The sequence below is a fragment of the Suricata suricatta genome, chromosome 12 (assembly GCF_006229205.1).
Source record: "Suricata suricatta isolate VVHF042 chromosome 12, meerkat_22Aug2017_6uvM2_HiC, whole genome shotgun sequence".
Lineage (NCBI taxonomy): Eukaryota > Metazoa > Chordata > Mammalia > Carnivora > Herpestidae > Suricata > Suricata suricatta.
Genome location: NC_043711.1, coordinates 6,691,955 through 6,709,686, shown reverse-complemented (window position 1 = coordinate 6,709,686; position 17,732 = coordinate 6,691,955). Strand labels below are relative to the sequence as shown.

Sequence of the window (17,732 nt, the reverse complement as noted above, 5' to 3'; positions counted from 1 at the left end):
ACACACACACAAATCTAATAAATGATGCCAGATCCTAGATGTGTTTTAGTCTGGTTGATGAAAGGAGCTTGATAGATTAGAGGAAAGGGGAGTGGGAAGGGAAACGTTTGAAAATTTGAAAAAAATGAATACAATGATGAATGGATCAAGAAGATCTGATACACACACACACAGACACACACACACACACATGAATACTACATGGCAACGAGAAAGAATGAAATCTGGCCATTTGTAGCAAAATGGATGGACCTGGAGGGAGTCATGCTAAGTGAAATAAGTCGGGCAGAGAAGGAAAGATACCATATGTTTTCACTTAGGTCTAGCAGGAGAAACCTAATAGGGGACCATGGGAAGGGGAAAGGGTGGGAAAAGAATTGGGGAGAGGGAATGAGGCAAATCATGAGAGACTTTTGAATGCTGAGAACAAACAGGGCTGAGGAGGGAGGGGGGAGGAGAAGGGGGTGATTGTCGTGGAGGGGGGCACTTGTGGGGAAGAGCACTGTTATATGAAAACCAACTTGTAATAAACTAAATAAAAAGAAATAAAAAAATGAATACAATGAAATATAATAAAATGAAATGATAGAAGAAAATAGAATTTGAAAATTTTACAAAAAGTAAAAAATATAGATAAAAATTTTATGGACCTTGAGGGTGTCATGCTGAGTGAAGTAAGCCAGGCAGAGAAGGACAGAAACCATATGTTTGCACTCATAGGTCTAGCAGGGAAACAAGAGAGACCTAATGGAGAACCAGGGGGAATGGAGGAGGGAGAGAGAGTTGGGGAGAGAGAGGGATGCAGAACTTGAGAGACTATTGAATGCTGAGAATGAACTGAGGGTTGGGGGGGAGGGGGGAGGGGGGAAAAGAGGTGGTGGTGATGGTGGAGGGCACTTGAGGGGAAGAGCACTGGGTGTTGTATGGAAAACAATTTGACAATAAAATATTATGGGGAAAAAATAATAAAATATGAAAATAAAAAATTTTTTCTCTCTGTATTCAAGAAAATGAAACGAAAAAGAAAAAAAATTTGAATAAAGGTTCCAGCAAACAGACCAAAATACAACTGAAATTACATCGTTTTCCCCTAAAAGTCAAACTATGAAGCAATTTATAGTTGGTACACTAAGCAGTCAGAGAGACTTGTGTTCCTGAGAGCGAGGTTGGTCCAGGTGGGTGGGGCTTAGTGTAATGGCTCCATTCTCCGCCAGATGGAGCTTCTTAGCTTACTGGTGTATTGTTGTGGCACACATAGGCGGTTATGCGCATGCGCAGGAGGGATAAAAATGGCATTTCCCAGCCACAGAGGCTTCAGTGTCAGAACTCTGTGCTCTCCCCTACCAGCAACTGCCCACCCGTCCCTTGTCTCTGGCTTCCAGCTACTCCCCACTTTTACACCGCCCTGACCAAGCCGTCACATTGCCAGGCGGGACCTCCCTCCTGAGTTTTATCTCAGATGTGGCTGTGTTTCCCAGTCTCTTATTTCTGAGGGACTGTGGCTTTCACCCATTCTGACCCTCTGCAGAAGGGTCTCACCCACGCAATGGCCGGGTGCTGGACACACCCGGGAAATTTCGAGAAACGTGCTGCTGCCGATGCCCAGAGACTGCGGCCAGGTGCCAGCCTGCCCCAGAAGATGTTCACGCATTTCAGAGATTATGGAAAATCACAGCACACGTCTGGCACCAGGCTTCACCCTTAATGACCTTATTCCAGCACCAGTGAATGTGCTTGTTCTCCAGGATCCGGCGGGACCTTTGCCTGTGGGGAGTCCTCCCAGCAGGGGACTCGCCTCTCCCCATGTGGCCCGAGGACCCCAGACCTCACCCTACTCCTGGGGATTCGCCTTTCCCGCCAGAGGACCACCAGGTAACGAGATGCGGAGTTTCAGATTGGAGCTCCCCATTTACAGAGTCTTAATGGCACTTAAACCCTCTCCTTTCTCCCTTTTTAGTTCAGTCCCTGCAGCTGTTTCCACTTTTCCACTTTGTCTCCAGCTGCTTTTGGGGGGTGCTTTTGATACTCTCCCCCTGTCTGTGTCCTCTCTCCGCAAGCAAAAACAGCTCGTTGCCCTCCGTGGCTTCTCTCTCCCCCAGTTCACCTCTCTGCGCCGCGTACCTGCTGAGTTCTGTGGTTCGGGTTGTGCAGATTGTTGTGTGAATCCTCAAGTTATTTTCCTAGGTGTGCAGGCTGGTTTAGTGTCGATCTGGTTGTATTTCATGGATGCGATATGCAACAAAAGTTTCCATGCTGTTCCGCCATCTTGGCTCCCCTCCTCCCCCAAGCCAGAAAAGCATTTGACTCTTGATCTCAGGGTCATGAGTTCGAGCCCCACATTAGGTGTAGTGATTACTTAAATAAATTTAAAACTTTAAGAAGATAATAGAGAAGGTGATTTCATTTTATCCACAGTTTGCTGAGTATTTTTTATTATTCTCAGGGAATATTGAATTTTATCCAGTGCCTTTTCTGCGTGTATCACGGTCTTTTAAAAAAAATCTTTCGGTTTATTAATCTGATGAATTAACTACATTCCTTGATTTTCAGATGGTAAATCACAATGTGTTCCTGGAATAAACCACACTTGGAGGTTGTATATAGCAGCTTTTTGGCCTTTTCATTTTGCTATATTCAGTTATGTCTGTTAATTAGAGGTTTATCTTGTAATTTTTTTAATATACTTGTTTGTGTTTTATTTCAGATTTATATTGCCTCATAAAAGGAGCTAGAAACTGTTCTGAAAGACTGTGTAAAATTTGGACCAGTTAGCCCTTTTGTTTGGAATAATTCCCCAGGGAATCTTCTTTTGGGTCTTCTTCACAGAAAGCTTTTATAAGATAGTTACCCGGGTGGATTACACCAAATTATTTATATATGGCAGAAGATTTTTCAGGTTTTTTATTTGTGTTTGTGTTAGTTTTGCTAACTGGTGTCTGTCCATTTCAATACTTTTCAAATATGTTGATATACATTTGTCGATAATAGCCTATCATTCCTCATTAGTGTCTGGAAGCTGTAATTCTATCCCCTTTTCATTTCTGATGGCAGTAATATGTTCAGGGACAGCATGTGTAATAGGATACTTTTTGGCTATGTTTTCAGGAAGACTGATTATGGATGTGACATCAATCCTGACACCATGGAAACATTGGCAGGAAAAATATACCCACCAAATTCATGACCGTGGTTGCTTTTGTGGGACAAGTGTGCCCAGGAACAAGATCATGAAGGGGGTACAAGAAAACAAACTTCATTGGTAATATTTCAAACCTGTATAAGATATGTTCTTGTTTTTAAAGTTATTTATTTAAAGAGAGAAATAGTGGGGGAAAAGGCAGAGATTGAGGAGAGAGAGAGAAACCCAAGTGGGCTCCACCCCATTAGCATGGAGCCCGATGCAGGGCTCCATCCCACACACCATGAGATCATGACCTGAGTCCAAGTCAGATGCTTAACGGACTGAGCCACCCAGGTGCCCCGAGTGCTCACGTTTTTTTAAGAGTTTTATTTATTTAAGTAATCTCTACATCCAACGTGGGGCTCGAACTCATAACCCAGAGCTCAAGAGTCACGTTCTTTTCCAATGGAGCCAGCCAGGTGCTCTTGAATGTTTACATTTGAATATAGTGAGTGGGGAACCAATGATAGTAGATAAAATTAGTGGAGCACTTCCCAAGCGGTGATATTCTAAGGCAAAGCTTCTCAATGTGTCTGCACATCACAATTATAGTAACAGTCTGTACATTCACAACAGACTCACACGTAGATTCAGATTTAACTGGTTCTAGGCTATCGCCATGCTATCAGTGTATTTTAAAAGATCTACAGATAATTATAATGGTCAAGGAGGAGTGAGACCCGCTGGCCTAAGCACTTTAAATTGATTATTTAATTTTTTTATTGTGTGGTTTTCCTTTTTATTTTTTTATTACAGTACAATTAACATAGTGTTATTAGTTTCAGGTGTTTAATATAATGGCTCAACATTCTATACATTTCTCCATGCTCATCAAGATAAGTGTACTCTTAATCCCTTATTTATTCCCCCCCTCATCGACCCACCTTTTAAGTTTAATTTTTACAACAACACTATAAGGTATTTCCATTTTCTTTTTTAAATCTTTACTTTTGAGAGAGCACAAGCAAGTAAGCAGAGGAGGGGCAGAGAGAGAGGGAGACAGAGGATCCAAAGCAGGTCCTGCTTTGTCAGTGCAGAGGCAGATAGAGGACTTGAACCCATGAACTGTGAGATCATGACCTGAGCCTAAGTTGGACGTTTAACCAACTCAGGTATCCAGGGGCCCATAGGTCCATTTTTTTTTTAAGTGTTTGTTTATTTTTAAGAGAGAGAGGGAGCAAGCTGGGAAGCAGCGTGGGGGTGGGTTGGGGACAAAGGATCTAAACCAGGCTCTGCACTGACAGCAAAGAGCCCCATGTGGGGCTTGAACTCAAGAACCCAGAGATCATGACCTGAGTGGAAGTCGGATGCTCAACCGACTGAGCCACTCAGGTACCCCTAAGGTAGTTCCATTTTATCCCCATTTTATAGATGAAGAAGTGATTCAGGCTTTTATAATATTCTCTGTACTTTAGTCTTTGTTGCATTTTTCTCAAATTAAATCACATTGTTACAAGTTGCCTCCAGGGAACTGATTTAAGGAGAAGGGTAAATTCTTAATTAGGCTTAAGACTGGGTTTCAGACATAGCTTTGGGATTTCCCCTGGTTGTAAAACCTCGACTGTAAATAAGAGGGTTGATTTGGTAAGGAAACAATGTTTTACGAATTTTAGAATTAGAAACTTATTTAAACACTTTTATCAATAAAATATGGCCATTTGTAGCAAAGTGGATGGACCTCGAGGGTGTCATGCTAAGCGAAATAAGTCAGGCAGAGAAGGACAGATACCATATGTTTGCACTCATAGGTCTAACAGGAGAGACGTGGCAGGGGACCATGGGGAGAGGAAGGGGGAAAGAGAGCTGGGGAGAGTGAGGGACACAGATCAAGGGAGACTATTGAATACTGAAAACGAACCATGGACTGAAGGGGGAGGGAGAGGAAGGGGGTGATGGTCATGGTGGGGGGCACTTGTGGGGTGAAGCACTGGGTGTTATATGGAAACCAATTTGACGATAAACTATTTAAAAAAAACACTTTTACTAAGCCACTATTTGTCTGATGGAGACAAGAAATGCCAAGGGCAGTCTGGAAATGGTGTGAGGTTAATACAAATACCCCGCATAAAAAGCCCAGGGTTAGGATTAATATAAAAAAGTCTTTAAAAAGTTTTTTAATGTTTATTTTTGAGAGAGACAGAGCATGCGCATGAGCAGGGGAGGGGCAGAGAGAGAGGGAGACAGAATCCGAAGCAGGCTCTGGGCTCTGTGCTGACCACAGAGCCCGACGCTGAGCTTGAACCCACAAGCTGTGAGATCATGACCTGAGCTGAAATCAGACACTTATCTGACTGAGCCACCCAGGCGCCCCATATCAAAAAGACTTTTAAAAGACAAGTCACACATTTAAGTGAGCACTTCTTTCTTTCTTTCTTTCTTTCTTTCTTTCTTTCTTTCTTTCTTTCTTTCTTTCTTTCTCTCTCTCTCTCTCTCTCTCTCTCTCTCTCTCTCTCTTTCTCTCTCTCTCTCTCTCTCTCTCTCTCTCTCTCTCTCTCTCTTTCTCTCTCTCTCTCTCTCTCTCTCTCTCTCTCTCTTTCTCTCTTTTTCTCTTTCTTCCATGCCCAACATGCGGTTTGAACTCATAAGATCAGGATAAACAGCTGCATGCTCTACTGACTGAGCCAACCAGATGCCCCATGAGCACTCATTTCCATTGAGAATAGGTATCAGAAAGCCAAATAAGGATGAAAATCAATGAAAATAGCTATCATATCAAAATTCTAACTGATTGAATGTATTTGACTATAATTTGGAATGCAGGTAACATTACAGAGTATTTATAAATATTTCAAATTAAGAGAATTTCTTGCACTGCATATGGATAAATTATAATTGACTGCTTCCTAGTGTCTTTTCATTGGAGTGATTTGGAGGGGGGAGAGAGAAAAATATTTCTTCTTTCATATATTTCCTTCAGAGGGGACCGATATTTTACTGTGTTCATTGATTATTTACTCTATGTTGCTTTGTTCTTCTATCACACTTTGGTTCAGTCTCTCTAAAGTGTGTTTAACTGTTGGTGGCAATGTAAACTGGTGTGCCGCTCTGGAAAACAGTGTGGGGACTCCTCAAAAAACTATCGATAGAATTCCCCTATGACCCAGCAATAGCACTGCTAGGGATTTACCCAAGGGATACAGGAGTGCTTATGCATAGGAGCACATGTACCCCAATGTTCATAGCGGCAATGTCTACAATAGCCAAATCATGGAAAGAGCCTAAATGTCCATCAACTGATGAATGGATCAAGAAGATGTGGTATATATAAATGGAGTACTATATGGCAATGAGGAAAAATGAAATATGGCCATTTGTAGCAAAGTGGATGGACCTGGAGGGTGTCATGCTAAGCGAAATAAGTCAGGCAGAGAAGGACAGATACCATATATTTGCATTCATAGGTCTAACAGGAGAGACCTGGCAGGGGACCATGGAGAGAGGAAGGGGGAAAGAGAGCAGGGGAGAGTGAGGGACACAGATCAAGGGAGACTACTAAATACTGAAAACGAACCATGGACTGAAGGGGGAGGGGGAGAGAGGAAGGGGGTGATGGTCATGGTGGGGGGCACTTGTGGGGAGAAGCACTGGGTGTTATATGGAAACCAATTTGACAATAAACTTTTTAAAAAGTGTGTTTAATTTTTTTTCATGGTTATTTATTTTTGAGAGAGAGAGAGGGGGAGACATAGAATCTGAAGCAGGTTACCGGCTCTGAGCTGTCAGCACAGAGTTCAATGTGGGGCTTGAACTCCTGAGCCATGAGATCATGACCTGAGCCGTAGTTGGATGCTCAGTTAACTGAACCACCCAGGCACCCTTCTAAAGTGTGTGTATACAAAAACAGGTAAATAGCCAAGAAGTCAATGAGGAAAGAGTTCTAAGAGGAGATGAATTTGTCACTAGTGAGAAATATAGCTGAAGGTACTGGAGTATATGGTCCTCAAGTGTGAATGCTTTATTTTGACTTGCTTGAATACAGGATACAGACACATTTGCTGCCTGTTTGCTTGTTCCATTTATTCCAAGATTCTTTTCCTTCTTGGGAGGGGTCCCAGCCACATGGGATTAAAGAATCTAACACTCGTCTTAGGCTTCTCCCTCCTGAGCCTCTCGGAGGATCCAGAACTGCAGCCCCTCCTCCTTGGGCTCTTTCTGTCCATGTTCCTGGTCACCGTGCTCGGGAACCTGCTCATCATCCTGGCCGTCGGGTCTGACTCCCACCTCCACACCCCCATGTACTTCCTCCTATCCAACCTGTCCTTGGCTGACATCGGTTTCACCTCTACTACTGTCCCCAACATGATTGTGGACATCCATACTCACAGAAGAATCATCTCCTATGTGGGCTCAGATGTCTATTTTTATTCTTTTTGGATGTTTGCACAATCTACTGACTGCAATGGCCTACGATCAGTTCGTGGCCGTCTGTCACCCCTTGCACTACCCAGTGATCATAAATCCCCACCTCTGTATCCTCCTGGTTTTGGTCTCTTTTTTCATCAGTGTTTTAAAAACATTTTTTTTTAACATTTATTTATTTTTCAGAGAGAGACACAGAGCATGCGCTGGGGATAGTCAGAGAGAGACAGGGAGACACAGAATCAGAAGCAGGCTCCAGGCTTTGAGCAAAGGGTCAGCACAGAGCCTGATGTGGGGCTCGAACCCACAACTGTTAGATCATGACTTGAGCTGACGTCGGCCGCTCAATTGACTGAGCCACCCAGGCACCTCTCATCAGTTTCTTTTTTTTTTTTCTTTTTTTTTTACTTTCAGTTGCACAGTTTGATGGTGTCAGAACTTACCTTCTTCACAGATACAGAAATACCTCATTTTTTTCATGGCCCTTCTCAGCTACTCAACCTTGCCTCCTTGGAAATCCCCACCGATCACCTATTAATTGATTTTATTGGTGCCACTTTTGGTGATGTTCCACTCTCAGGGATCCATTTATACTCAAATTGTTGCCTCCATTCTAAGAGTCCCATCCACAGGTGGGAAGTAACAAGCCTTTTCTACCCGTGGCTCTCACCTGTTTGTTGGCTTATTTTATACAACAGGTCTTGGAGTGTACCTCAGTTTACCTGTCTCACATTTTCCCTGGAAGGGAAACTGAAAACAGGCTCCAGGATCTGAGCCAGCTGTCAGCACAGAGCCTGATGTTGGGCTCGAACCCACTAACTGCGAGATCATGACCTGAGCCGAAGCTGGACACTCAACTGACTTGAGTCGTCACCCAGGCTCCCCAAGTCTGAGGTTTTTATTGATATATGAAACCTGAAAATCAGAAGTGGACAGATGCTATTCCTCCTAAGATGTGGAAGGCCTCAGACCCTACAAAGGACATTTCCTTTACCTATGATCCTGGTCCATTAATATTAACAAGTCCTCAGAGATTGGGAGAACACATTCCAATTTGGCTAATTAGGAGCTCTGTACATTGAGCTTTCAAGCCACACAACTATAAATAATTGGCCCATGCCCTGCAGACTTTGAGTTGGTCGGTCCCAGCACAGTTGGATCTGAATGTGTGTCTTCTCTTCCCGGAATCATTATATGCATCTAGCGGTCCATACCTGACTCTGTGTTCCTGCCAGTCCTGAGGACAGAGCCTGAGCCTTCGTCACTCACCAGGCATAGGAAGGGTGATGGGCCGTCATTTCTTTGTTATTCCCCAACACAGAGGCAGCACAGTGCAGTGAGTGATGTTGGGGACGCCTGATACAGGGATGACGTGGGGACTGTTGTTTCTTCATCATCAGGATAAGCAGGATAGTTGGAGAAGCCAGATGGAAGGTCACCAATATGCAGTTTCAGCTCAGAGGCTGTGAGGTTTATGTTCTTGGTTCTGGTGGGAATCTGAGAATTCTCAAAGTTCTACTTTCCTCTCATACTCGTTCTAGCTCCTGTAGGAACCTTTCTAAATATTTCTTTTTTTTTAATTTTTAATTTATTTTTGAGAGAGAGAATGCATGCACATGGAGGGGGGGTAGAGAGAGAAAGGGAGACAAAGGATCCAAAGCAGCCTCCAGGCTCTGAGCTGTCAGCACAGAGCCCAATGCAGGGCTCAAACTTGCAAACTGAAAGACCATGATCTGAGCCAAAGTTGGATGCCCAGCCAACTGAGCCCCCCCAGGCGCCCCTCCTGTAGAAGCCTTTCTAACCAGAGCAGGAAACAAGGCCCTCTAAGCTGTCTCTTAAACCAGCCTCTGAAATAAGTGCTTTATGTAGCCTGTTTCTTTTCACCTACATAGTCACTCCTAAAATATGTGTATATACTATTGTTCTTTTAAAGAGGAGGAGAGGATTTATATAGGCTTTTGATGCAACTTGTACCAGATCATGGGACCAGATCGGGGACTAAGCCAGGTTTGAATCAAAAAGTCTGTCTCCAGACACAGTGCGCCTGGCCGGTATTCTCTCCTTGCCAGTGCAAACAACCTTTTACTTCTCTGGTCGTTCCACCCATGCACTCCCTGCTCACCGTGCTCTTCTAGTTGGAGGTAACCGGTAAACCACAGTGGTGAGCCTCGGGGCATCAACTCTAGGGAGGGTGGCTCAGCTCGCTGGCAGAGATCTCAGGAAGAACTGGCTTATGACAGTTTATGGTATATGATCTTTCTCTGGCCCTGGCTCCTAGACTTGACCTCAGTGGTCCACTTCCTCCTCCATTATTTTTCTTTACTTTGTTTTTCTTTTCTTTCTCTTCTCCTTTTTCTTTTCTTTTCTTTTTGAAAAAGAGAGAGAGTGAGTGAGCGAGTATGCGAGCATGTGTGCAAGTTGGGGAGAGGGGCTCAGTGTGGAGCTGGACACAGGACTCAATTCCACGACTGTGAGATCATGAGCTGAGCCAAAATCAAAAGTCAGATGCTTAACTGACTGAGCCACCCACATGCCCCTCCTACTCCATTCTTGTAATTTAGCCCGTCTCCATTTCAAAGGGAGACATAAGGTCAATATCTGCTGTTTCCATCTACAATCAGGAAATCAGAAACTATTAGAAGACGCACTGTAGATGAGTTATTGTTGAGACCTGTGGACCCCTGCTTTAAATTTTCTGAATTTTAACAGAGTAAAGAAGTTAAATTCATGTGCTTCAGAATCATAATATAATTTTTTAAAACAGATTGCTAGAAATCTGCATTTCTTTTTTAATGTTTATTTATTTTTGAGAGAAAAAGAGAGTAACCAGGGAAGGGGCAGAGAGAGAAGGAGATGGAGGATCTGAAGCAGGCTCTGCAGCGACAGCAGAGAGCCCAATGTGGGGCTTGAACTCACGAACTTCGAGATCATGACCTGAGCCAAAGTCAGACACTGAATGGACTGAGCCACCCTGGTTCCCCATCCATAATATAATATTAAGTCATATGTTATCTACTTATTATCTAGTGATCTGGAACAAGTCCTTAGTATCTCTGAGCCTCAGAATGGTCATCTGAATTGATTCCTAGTTAATACTACTCCACCAAGTAAGGACTAAATAGATAATGAATACTAAGAGTGTGGTTAAATAGGTGGTGGATGCTTATAGTAAGGACAAAAGATTTAGATATTATTATTGATAATGTTGATTAATATTTTTAATGCCAAGCTTTATACCTTTCAACCCAAATATCCTGTGATCTGATTGGTTGTCAAGTTCATTTTTGCTTTTGTTTCCCATGTCTCTGGAGACATGTTGAGTAAGAAGTTGCTGTGGTCGAGGTCAAAGAGGTTTTTGTATGCTTTCACTAGGATTAAGATGGTTTCTTGTATTACATTAGGTCTTTTGTCCATTTCGAGTTTATTTTTGTGTATGGTGTAAGAAAGTGGTCCAGGTTCATTTTTCTGAATGTCGCTGTCCAGTTTTCCTAACACCATTTGTTAAAGAGACTGACTTTAGTCCATTGGATATTCTTTCTTGCTTTGTCAAAGATTAGTTGGCCATATGTTGGTGGGTCCATTTCTGGGTTCTCTGTTCTGTTCCATTGATCTGAATGTCTGTTTTTGTCAGTACCATATTGTCTTGATGATTACAGCTTTGTAGTACATCTTGAAGTCCAGGATTGTGATACCTCCTGCTTTGTTTTTCTTTTTCAGGATTGCTTTGGCTATTCAGGGTCTTTTCTGGTTCCATACAAATTTTAGGATTGTTTGTTCTCATTCTGTGAAGAATACCAGTGTTATTTTCATGGGGATTGCATTGAATATGTAGATTGCTTTGGGCAGTATTGACATTTTAAGAATGTTTGTTTTTCCTATCCAGGAGCATGGGATATTTTCCCTTTTTTGGGGGGTATCTTCTTCAATTTCTTATATAAACTTTCTGTAGTTTTAAGTGTATAGGTTTTTCACCTCTTTGGTTAGATTTATTTTTATGTATTTTATGGTTTTTGGTGCAATTGTAAATGAGATTGATTCCTTCTTGATTTCTCTTTTTGTTGCTTCATTATTGGTGTGTGGGAATGCAACCAATTTCTGTGCACTGATTTTATATCCTGTGACTTTTCTGAACTCATGGATCAGTTCTAGCAGGTTTTTGGTGGAATCTTTTGGGTTTTCCATATAAAGTATCATGTCACCTTTGAAGAGTGAAGTTTGACTTCCTCCTTGCCAATTTGGATGCCTTTTTGTTACTTTGTATTGTCTTATAGCTGAGGCTAAAACTTCCAATACTATGTTGAATAACAGTGGCAAGAGTGGACATCCCTGTAATGTTCCTGACCTTAGGGGGTAAGTTCTCAGTTTTTTCCTGTTGAGGATGATATTAGCAGTTGGTCTTTCATATATGACTTTTATGATCTTAAGGTATGATCGTTCTACCCCTACTTTCTTGAGGGTTTTTTTTTTTTTTTTGTCAAGAAAGGATGCTGTATTTTGTCAAATGCTTTCTCTGCATCTATTGAGAGGATCATGTGGTTCCTGTCCTTTCTTTTACTGATGTGATGGATCACATTGTTTTGTGGATATTAAACCAGCCCTGCAACCCAGGTATAAATACCACTTGGTCGGTGAATAATTCTTTGAATGTATTATTGGATCTGTTTGGCTAGTATCTTGTTGAGGATTTTTACATCCACGTTCATCAGGGAAATTGATCTGTAGTTCTCCTTTTTAGTGGGATCTTTGGTTTTGGAATCAAAGTAAGGCTGGCTTCATAGGAAGCGTTTGGAAGTTTTCCTTCCATTTTTATTTTTTGGAACAACTTCAAAAGAATAGGTGTTCACTCTTCTTTAAATGTTTGATAGAATTACTCTGTAAAGCCATTCGACCCTGGACTTTTGTTTTTTGGGAGATTTTTTTTTTTAATTACTAATTTGATTTCTTTACTGGTTATGGATCTGTTCAAATTTTCTATTTCTTCCTGGTTCAGTTTTGGTAGTTTATATGTTTCGAGGAATTTGTCTATGTCTTCCAGATTGCCCATATTATTGGCATATAGTTGCTCATAATATTCTCTTATTATTTTTATTTCTGCTGTGCTGGCTGTGATCTCTCCTACTTCATTCTTGATTTTATTTATTTGAGTCTTTTCCTTTTTCCTTTTTGATCAAACTGGTTAGGGACTTATCAATTTTGTTCATTCTTTCCATTTTAGTGTATGTGCCACTGAAGCGAGCACTGTTAATTCTTTCACAGAAGCAGCTTCTGTTTTCATTGATCTATTCTACTGCTTTTTTGTTTTTGATAGCATTGATTTCTGCTCTAATCTTTATTATTTCCTGCTTTCTTCTGGTTTTGGGTTTTATTTGCTGTTCTTTTTCCAGTTCTTTGAGGTGTAAGGTTAGACTGTGTATCTGAGACCTTCCCCTTCTTTAGGAAGGCCTGGATTGCTATATACTTCCTTCTTTAAAAATATTTTTTAAAATATTAATTTAACCTCGAGAGAGAGCGAGAGCGAGAGAGACAAAGCAGCAGTAGGGGAGAGGCAGAGAGAGAGGGAGACACAGAAACAGGCTCCAGTCTCTGAACTGTCAGGACAGAGTCCGATGTGGGGCTTGAACCTGCAAACTGTGAGATCATGACCTGAACTGAAGTTGGCCACTTAACCAACTGAGCCACCCAAGGGCCCCTATATACTTCCCTCTTACGACTCTCTTTGCTGTGTCACAGAGGTTTGGGGTTGTGGTGTTATTTTCATTGACTTCCATGTACTTTTTAATTTCCTTTTTAACTTCTTGGTTAGCCCATTCATTGTTTACTAGGATGTTATTTAGTCTACAAGTATTTGTTGTCTTTCCAATTTTTTTCATGTGGTTGATTATGAGTTTCATAGCATTGTGGTATCAAAATATGCACGGTATGATCTTGATTTTTTTTCTGCTTGTTGAGGGCTGATTTGCATCCCAGTATATGATCTATTCTGGAGAATGTTCCATGTACACTTGAGGAAAATGTGTATTCTGCTGCTTTGGGATGAAATGTTTTGAATATATCTGTTAAGTCCATCTGGTCCAGTGTGTCATTCAAAGCCATTGTTTTCCTTTTGATTTTCTGTGCTCTGTCCATTGCTGTGCATGGGGTTTTGACATCTCCTACTGTTATGGTGTTAGTATCAATGAGTTTCTTTATGTTTGTAATTAATTGATTTATATATTTGGGTGCTCCACATTGGGGTCATAGATGTTTATAATTGTTATGTCTTCTTGGTGAATAGACCCCTTACTTATGATATAATGCCCTTCTTCATCTCTTATTACAGTCTTTATTTTAAAGTCTAGACTGTCTGATATAAGTATGGCTATGTTACTCTGGCTTTCATTTGGCGATCATTAGCATTATAGATGGTTCTTCATCTCCTTACTTTCAATCTGAAGGTGTCTTCAGGTCTAAAATGGGTCTCTTATAAACAGCATATAGATGGATCTTGTTTTCTTATCCATTCTGTTATCCTATGTCTTTTGATTGGAGCATTTAGACCATTGATGTTTAGAACAAGTACTCAAAGATATGAATTTATTACCATTGTGTTGCCTGTAGACTTGGAGTTTCTCATGATATTCTCTGGTCATTTCTAGTCTTGGCTTTTTTGTTTTGTTTTGTTTTGTTTTGTTTTTTCCCACCTCAGAGAGAAAAATTTCTTGCAGGGCTAGTTTAGTGGTCACAAACTCCTTTAGTTTTTGCTTGGGAAACTTTATCTCTCCTATTTTGAATGACAGGCTTTCTGGATAAAGAATTCTTGGCTTCATAACTTTCTGATTCAGTACATTGAATATAGCCTGGCACTCCTTTCTGGCCTGCCAAGTTTCTGCACATAGGTCTGCTGCAAACCTGATCTGTCTTCCCTTGTAGGTTAAGGACTTTTTTCCCTTGCTGCTTCATGATTCTTTCCTTGCTTGACTATTTTGTGAATTTGACTATGGTATGCCCATTGATGGCCGATTTTTGTTGAATATAATGGGAGTTCTCTGTGCTTCCTGAATTTTGATGTCTGTGTCTTTCCCAGGTTAGGAAGGTTTCCTGCTATGATTTGCTCACGTAAATCTTTTACTCCTTTTCCTCTCTCTTCATCTTCTGGGACCCCTATGATTTTCATGTTATTCCTTTTTAATGAGTCACTGAGTTCTCCAAGTCTTCTATCATGATCTTTTGCTTTAGCCTTCCTTTTTTTTTTTTTTTTTTTTTTTCCTGCTTCATTATTCTCCATACGTTGTCCTCTCTATCACTGATTTGCTGCTCGGCTTCATGCATCCTTCCGCTGTGGCATCCATTGGAGATTGCAGCTCAGTAGTGATAACATTTTAATTTCATCCTGATTAGTTTTTACTTCTTGTATCTCCACAGAAAGGGATTCCAATCTATTTTCAACCCCAGCTAGTGTCCTTAATATCCTGTTTCTAAATTCTGGTTCAGACATCTGGCTTTTATCTGTGTTGATTAAGTTTCTGGCTGTCATTTCTTTCTGTTCTTTCTTTTGGGGTGAGTTTCTTTGTTTTGTAATTTTGGAGGAAGAAAAATAATAAATTAAAAAATTAAAATAAAAAACCACAAAAAATTAAATAAAGGATGCCAGATCCTAGGTGTTTTGGGTCTGGTTGTTGAAAGAAGGTTGATAGAATAGAGGAAAAAGGGAAGGAAAATAAAAGAAAAATAAAGAAAACAAAGGAAAATGTTTGAAAATTAAAAAAATGAATACAATAAAATAGAATAAAATTAAATGATAAAAGCAAAATAGAATAAAAATTTACAAAAAATATTAAAAACATTTAAGCAGCAGCCATCTAAATTTTAGGATTAGAAACACATGTAAGCACTTTTACTAATATAAACCACTACAAATGGAGACCAAAACAAAACAAAGAACAGTGTCAAACACCAGTGTCAATTTTCCTGAGATTATGTAATGTTTACATATAATCCTGCATAAGATGAGATAGGATGATAGTAGTTATTAAGTTATCTATTGTTTAATGATTGAGATATGTCTTGTACAAGAACAGGGTCATTGCATAATTTTGTGCATTTATCCAAAATATGCTTATCAAAATTAGAAATCTACAGTTGAGTTATATTTGAAAAGATGTTAAGGTTTGTTTGCTTGCCTGCTTGTTTAGAGAGAAGGATAGAATTCCAAGCAGGCTTTGTGCTGTCAGCATAGAGCCCAACATAGGGCTTGAACCCCTAAACCATGAGATCATGACCTGAGCCCAAATCAGGAGTCGGATGCTTAGCCAACTGAGCCATGAGGTGCCCCTTGTATTTGAAAAGATTTTAAAAAGACAACCCACATATTTGAGTGAACACATATTTCCATTGAGGTGAGAAGTCAGAAAACCAGAGAGTGGTGAAAACCCATGAAGAAAATTAATACACTTTGAAAGCTTTCTGATTATAAATATTCAACTTTAATTTAGAATGTCAAAATGTAGTTCTAGCAATTAAACAGTTTATCAATATTCTAAAGAGAATTTCTTGCACTGATTTGAATAAAATAGGCTGCTTCTAAGTGTCATTTTTTACCTTAAAGGGTGAAGAATGTTTTTTCTTCAATATGTTTCTTTAGAAGAGTATTTTATGGCAATCATAGATTTATCATTTATCTCTAAATGTTCTTGCTCCTCTAACATTTTTCAGCTGAGTATCTTTAAAGTGTGTATAGAAAGAGGTGGGGGTGCCCGATGGCTCAGTTGTTTGAGTGACTGACTTGATTTCTACTCGTATCAGGGTCCCAGCGTTATGAGATGGAGCCCTGGATTCTCAATCCCACTTCCTCTGCCCCTCTTCTCCACTCGTGTGCACTCTCTCTCTCTAAAATAAAAAAAAGGGGGGATAACAAAGAAACAAATGAGGAAATAGTTCTAAGACAATTGGATTTGAGACACAAATATTGCTGAAGGTACTAGAGTGTATGATCCCAAGTGTGAACATTTTCTTTGTGAATTCTTGAATATACAATATGGACATAGTGTTGAGTGCCCATTGACTTATTTCCTTTCTCCAACCTTCTTTTCTTTCTTTCTTTTTTTTTTTAAAGATGTCCAAGCTACATAGAACTACAAAATCTAACAAGGGTTTCAGAATTCTTCCTCACGGGACTCTCAGATGATCTAGAACTGCAGTCCCTCCTCTTTGGGCTCTTCCTGTCTATGTACCTGGTCAGCGTGCTCGGGAACCTGCTCATCATCCTGGCTGTCAGCTTTGACCCCCACCTCCACACCCCCATGTACTTCTTCCTCTCCAACCTGTCCTTGGCTGACATCGGTTTCACCTCTACTACCATCCCCAAGATGATCGTGGATATCCAAACTCAGAGCAGAGGCATCTCCTATGTGGGTTGTCTGACTCAGATGTCTTTTTTTATGCTTTTTGGGTGTTTGGATAGTCTCCTCCTCGCTGCAATGGCATATGACCGGTTTGTGGCAATCTGTCACCCCCTGCGCTACTTGGTCATCATGAACCCTCGCCTCTGTGGCTTGTTGGTTTTGGCATCGCTTTTCATCAGCACTTTGGTCTCCCAGATGCACAATTCAATCGTGTTACAACTTACTTACTTCAAGGATGTGGAGATTTCTCATTTCTTCTGTGACCCTTCTCAACTTCTCAACCTTGCCTGTTCTGATACTTTCACCAATAACATAGTCATGTATTTTGTTGGTGCCATCTCTGGCTTTCTCCCTATCTCAGGGATCTTTTTCTCTTACTATAAAATTGTTTCTTCCATTCTGAGAGTCCCATCAACAGGCGGGAAGTACAAAGCCTTCTCCACCTGTGGTTCTCACCTGTCAGTTGTTTGCTTATTTTATGGAACAGGACTCGGGGTGTATCTCAGTTCGGCTGTGTCAACTTCCCCCAGGAATGGTGCGGTGGCCTCGGTGGTGTACACTGTGGTCACCCCCATGCTGAACCCTTTCATCTACAGCCTGAGGAACAGGGACATCCAAAGGGCCATGCAGAGGCTCTTCCACAAAACAACCTAATCTCAGTACTGTGCTGTCTGTCTATTTAGAGCATAGGTAGGAAAATGCAGCAAAACTAACCTAAACCTGCAAATCCTACCTCTCTTACCACATCATTTTTTAGCTGTCATGGCTTTTACCCACTCCTTGCTAAACATTTCCATATTGGTTTTTTTTTT

At 40.9% G+C, this 17,732-nt stretch overlaps 1 protein-coding gene and 1 pseudogene across 1 annotated transcript; both read left to right on the top strand.

Annotated features, from left to right (window-relative positions):
- Window positions 1-1,546: 1,546 nt before the first annotated feature.
- LOC115273504 lies at window positions 1,547-8,294 on the top strand (annotated as a pseudogene).
- Window positions 8,295-9,939: 1,645 nt separating this feature from the next.
- On the top strand, window positions 9,940-17,574 carry LOC115273503 (putative gustatory receptor clone PTE01). The gene is given in 3 exon segments (XM_029916571.1): window positions 9,940-9,957; window positions 16,632-16,717; window positions 16,719-17,574. Coding segments are annotated over 3 exon segments (960 nt in total).
- Window positions 17,575-17,732: the final 158 nt, after the last annotated feature.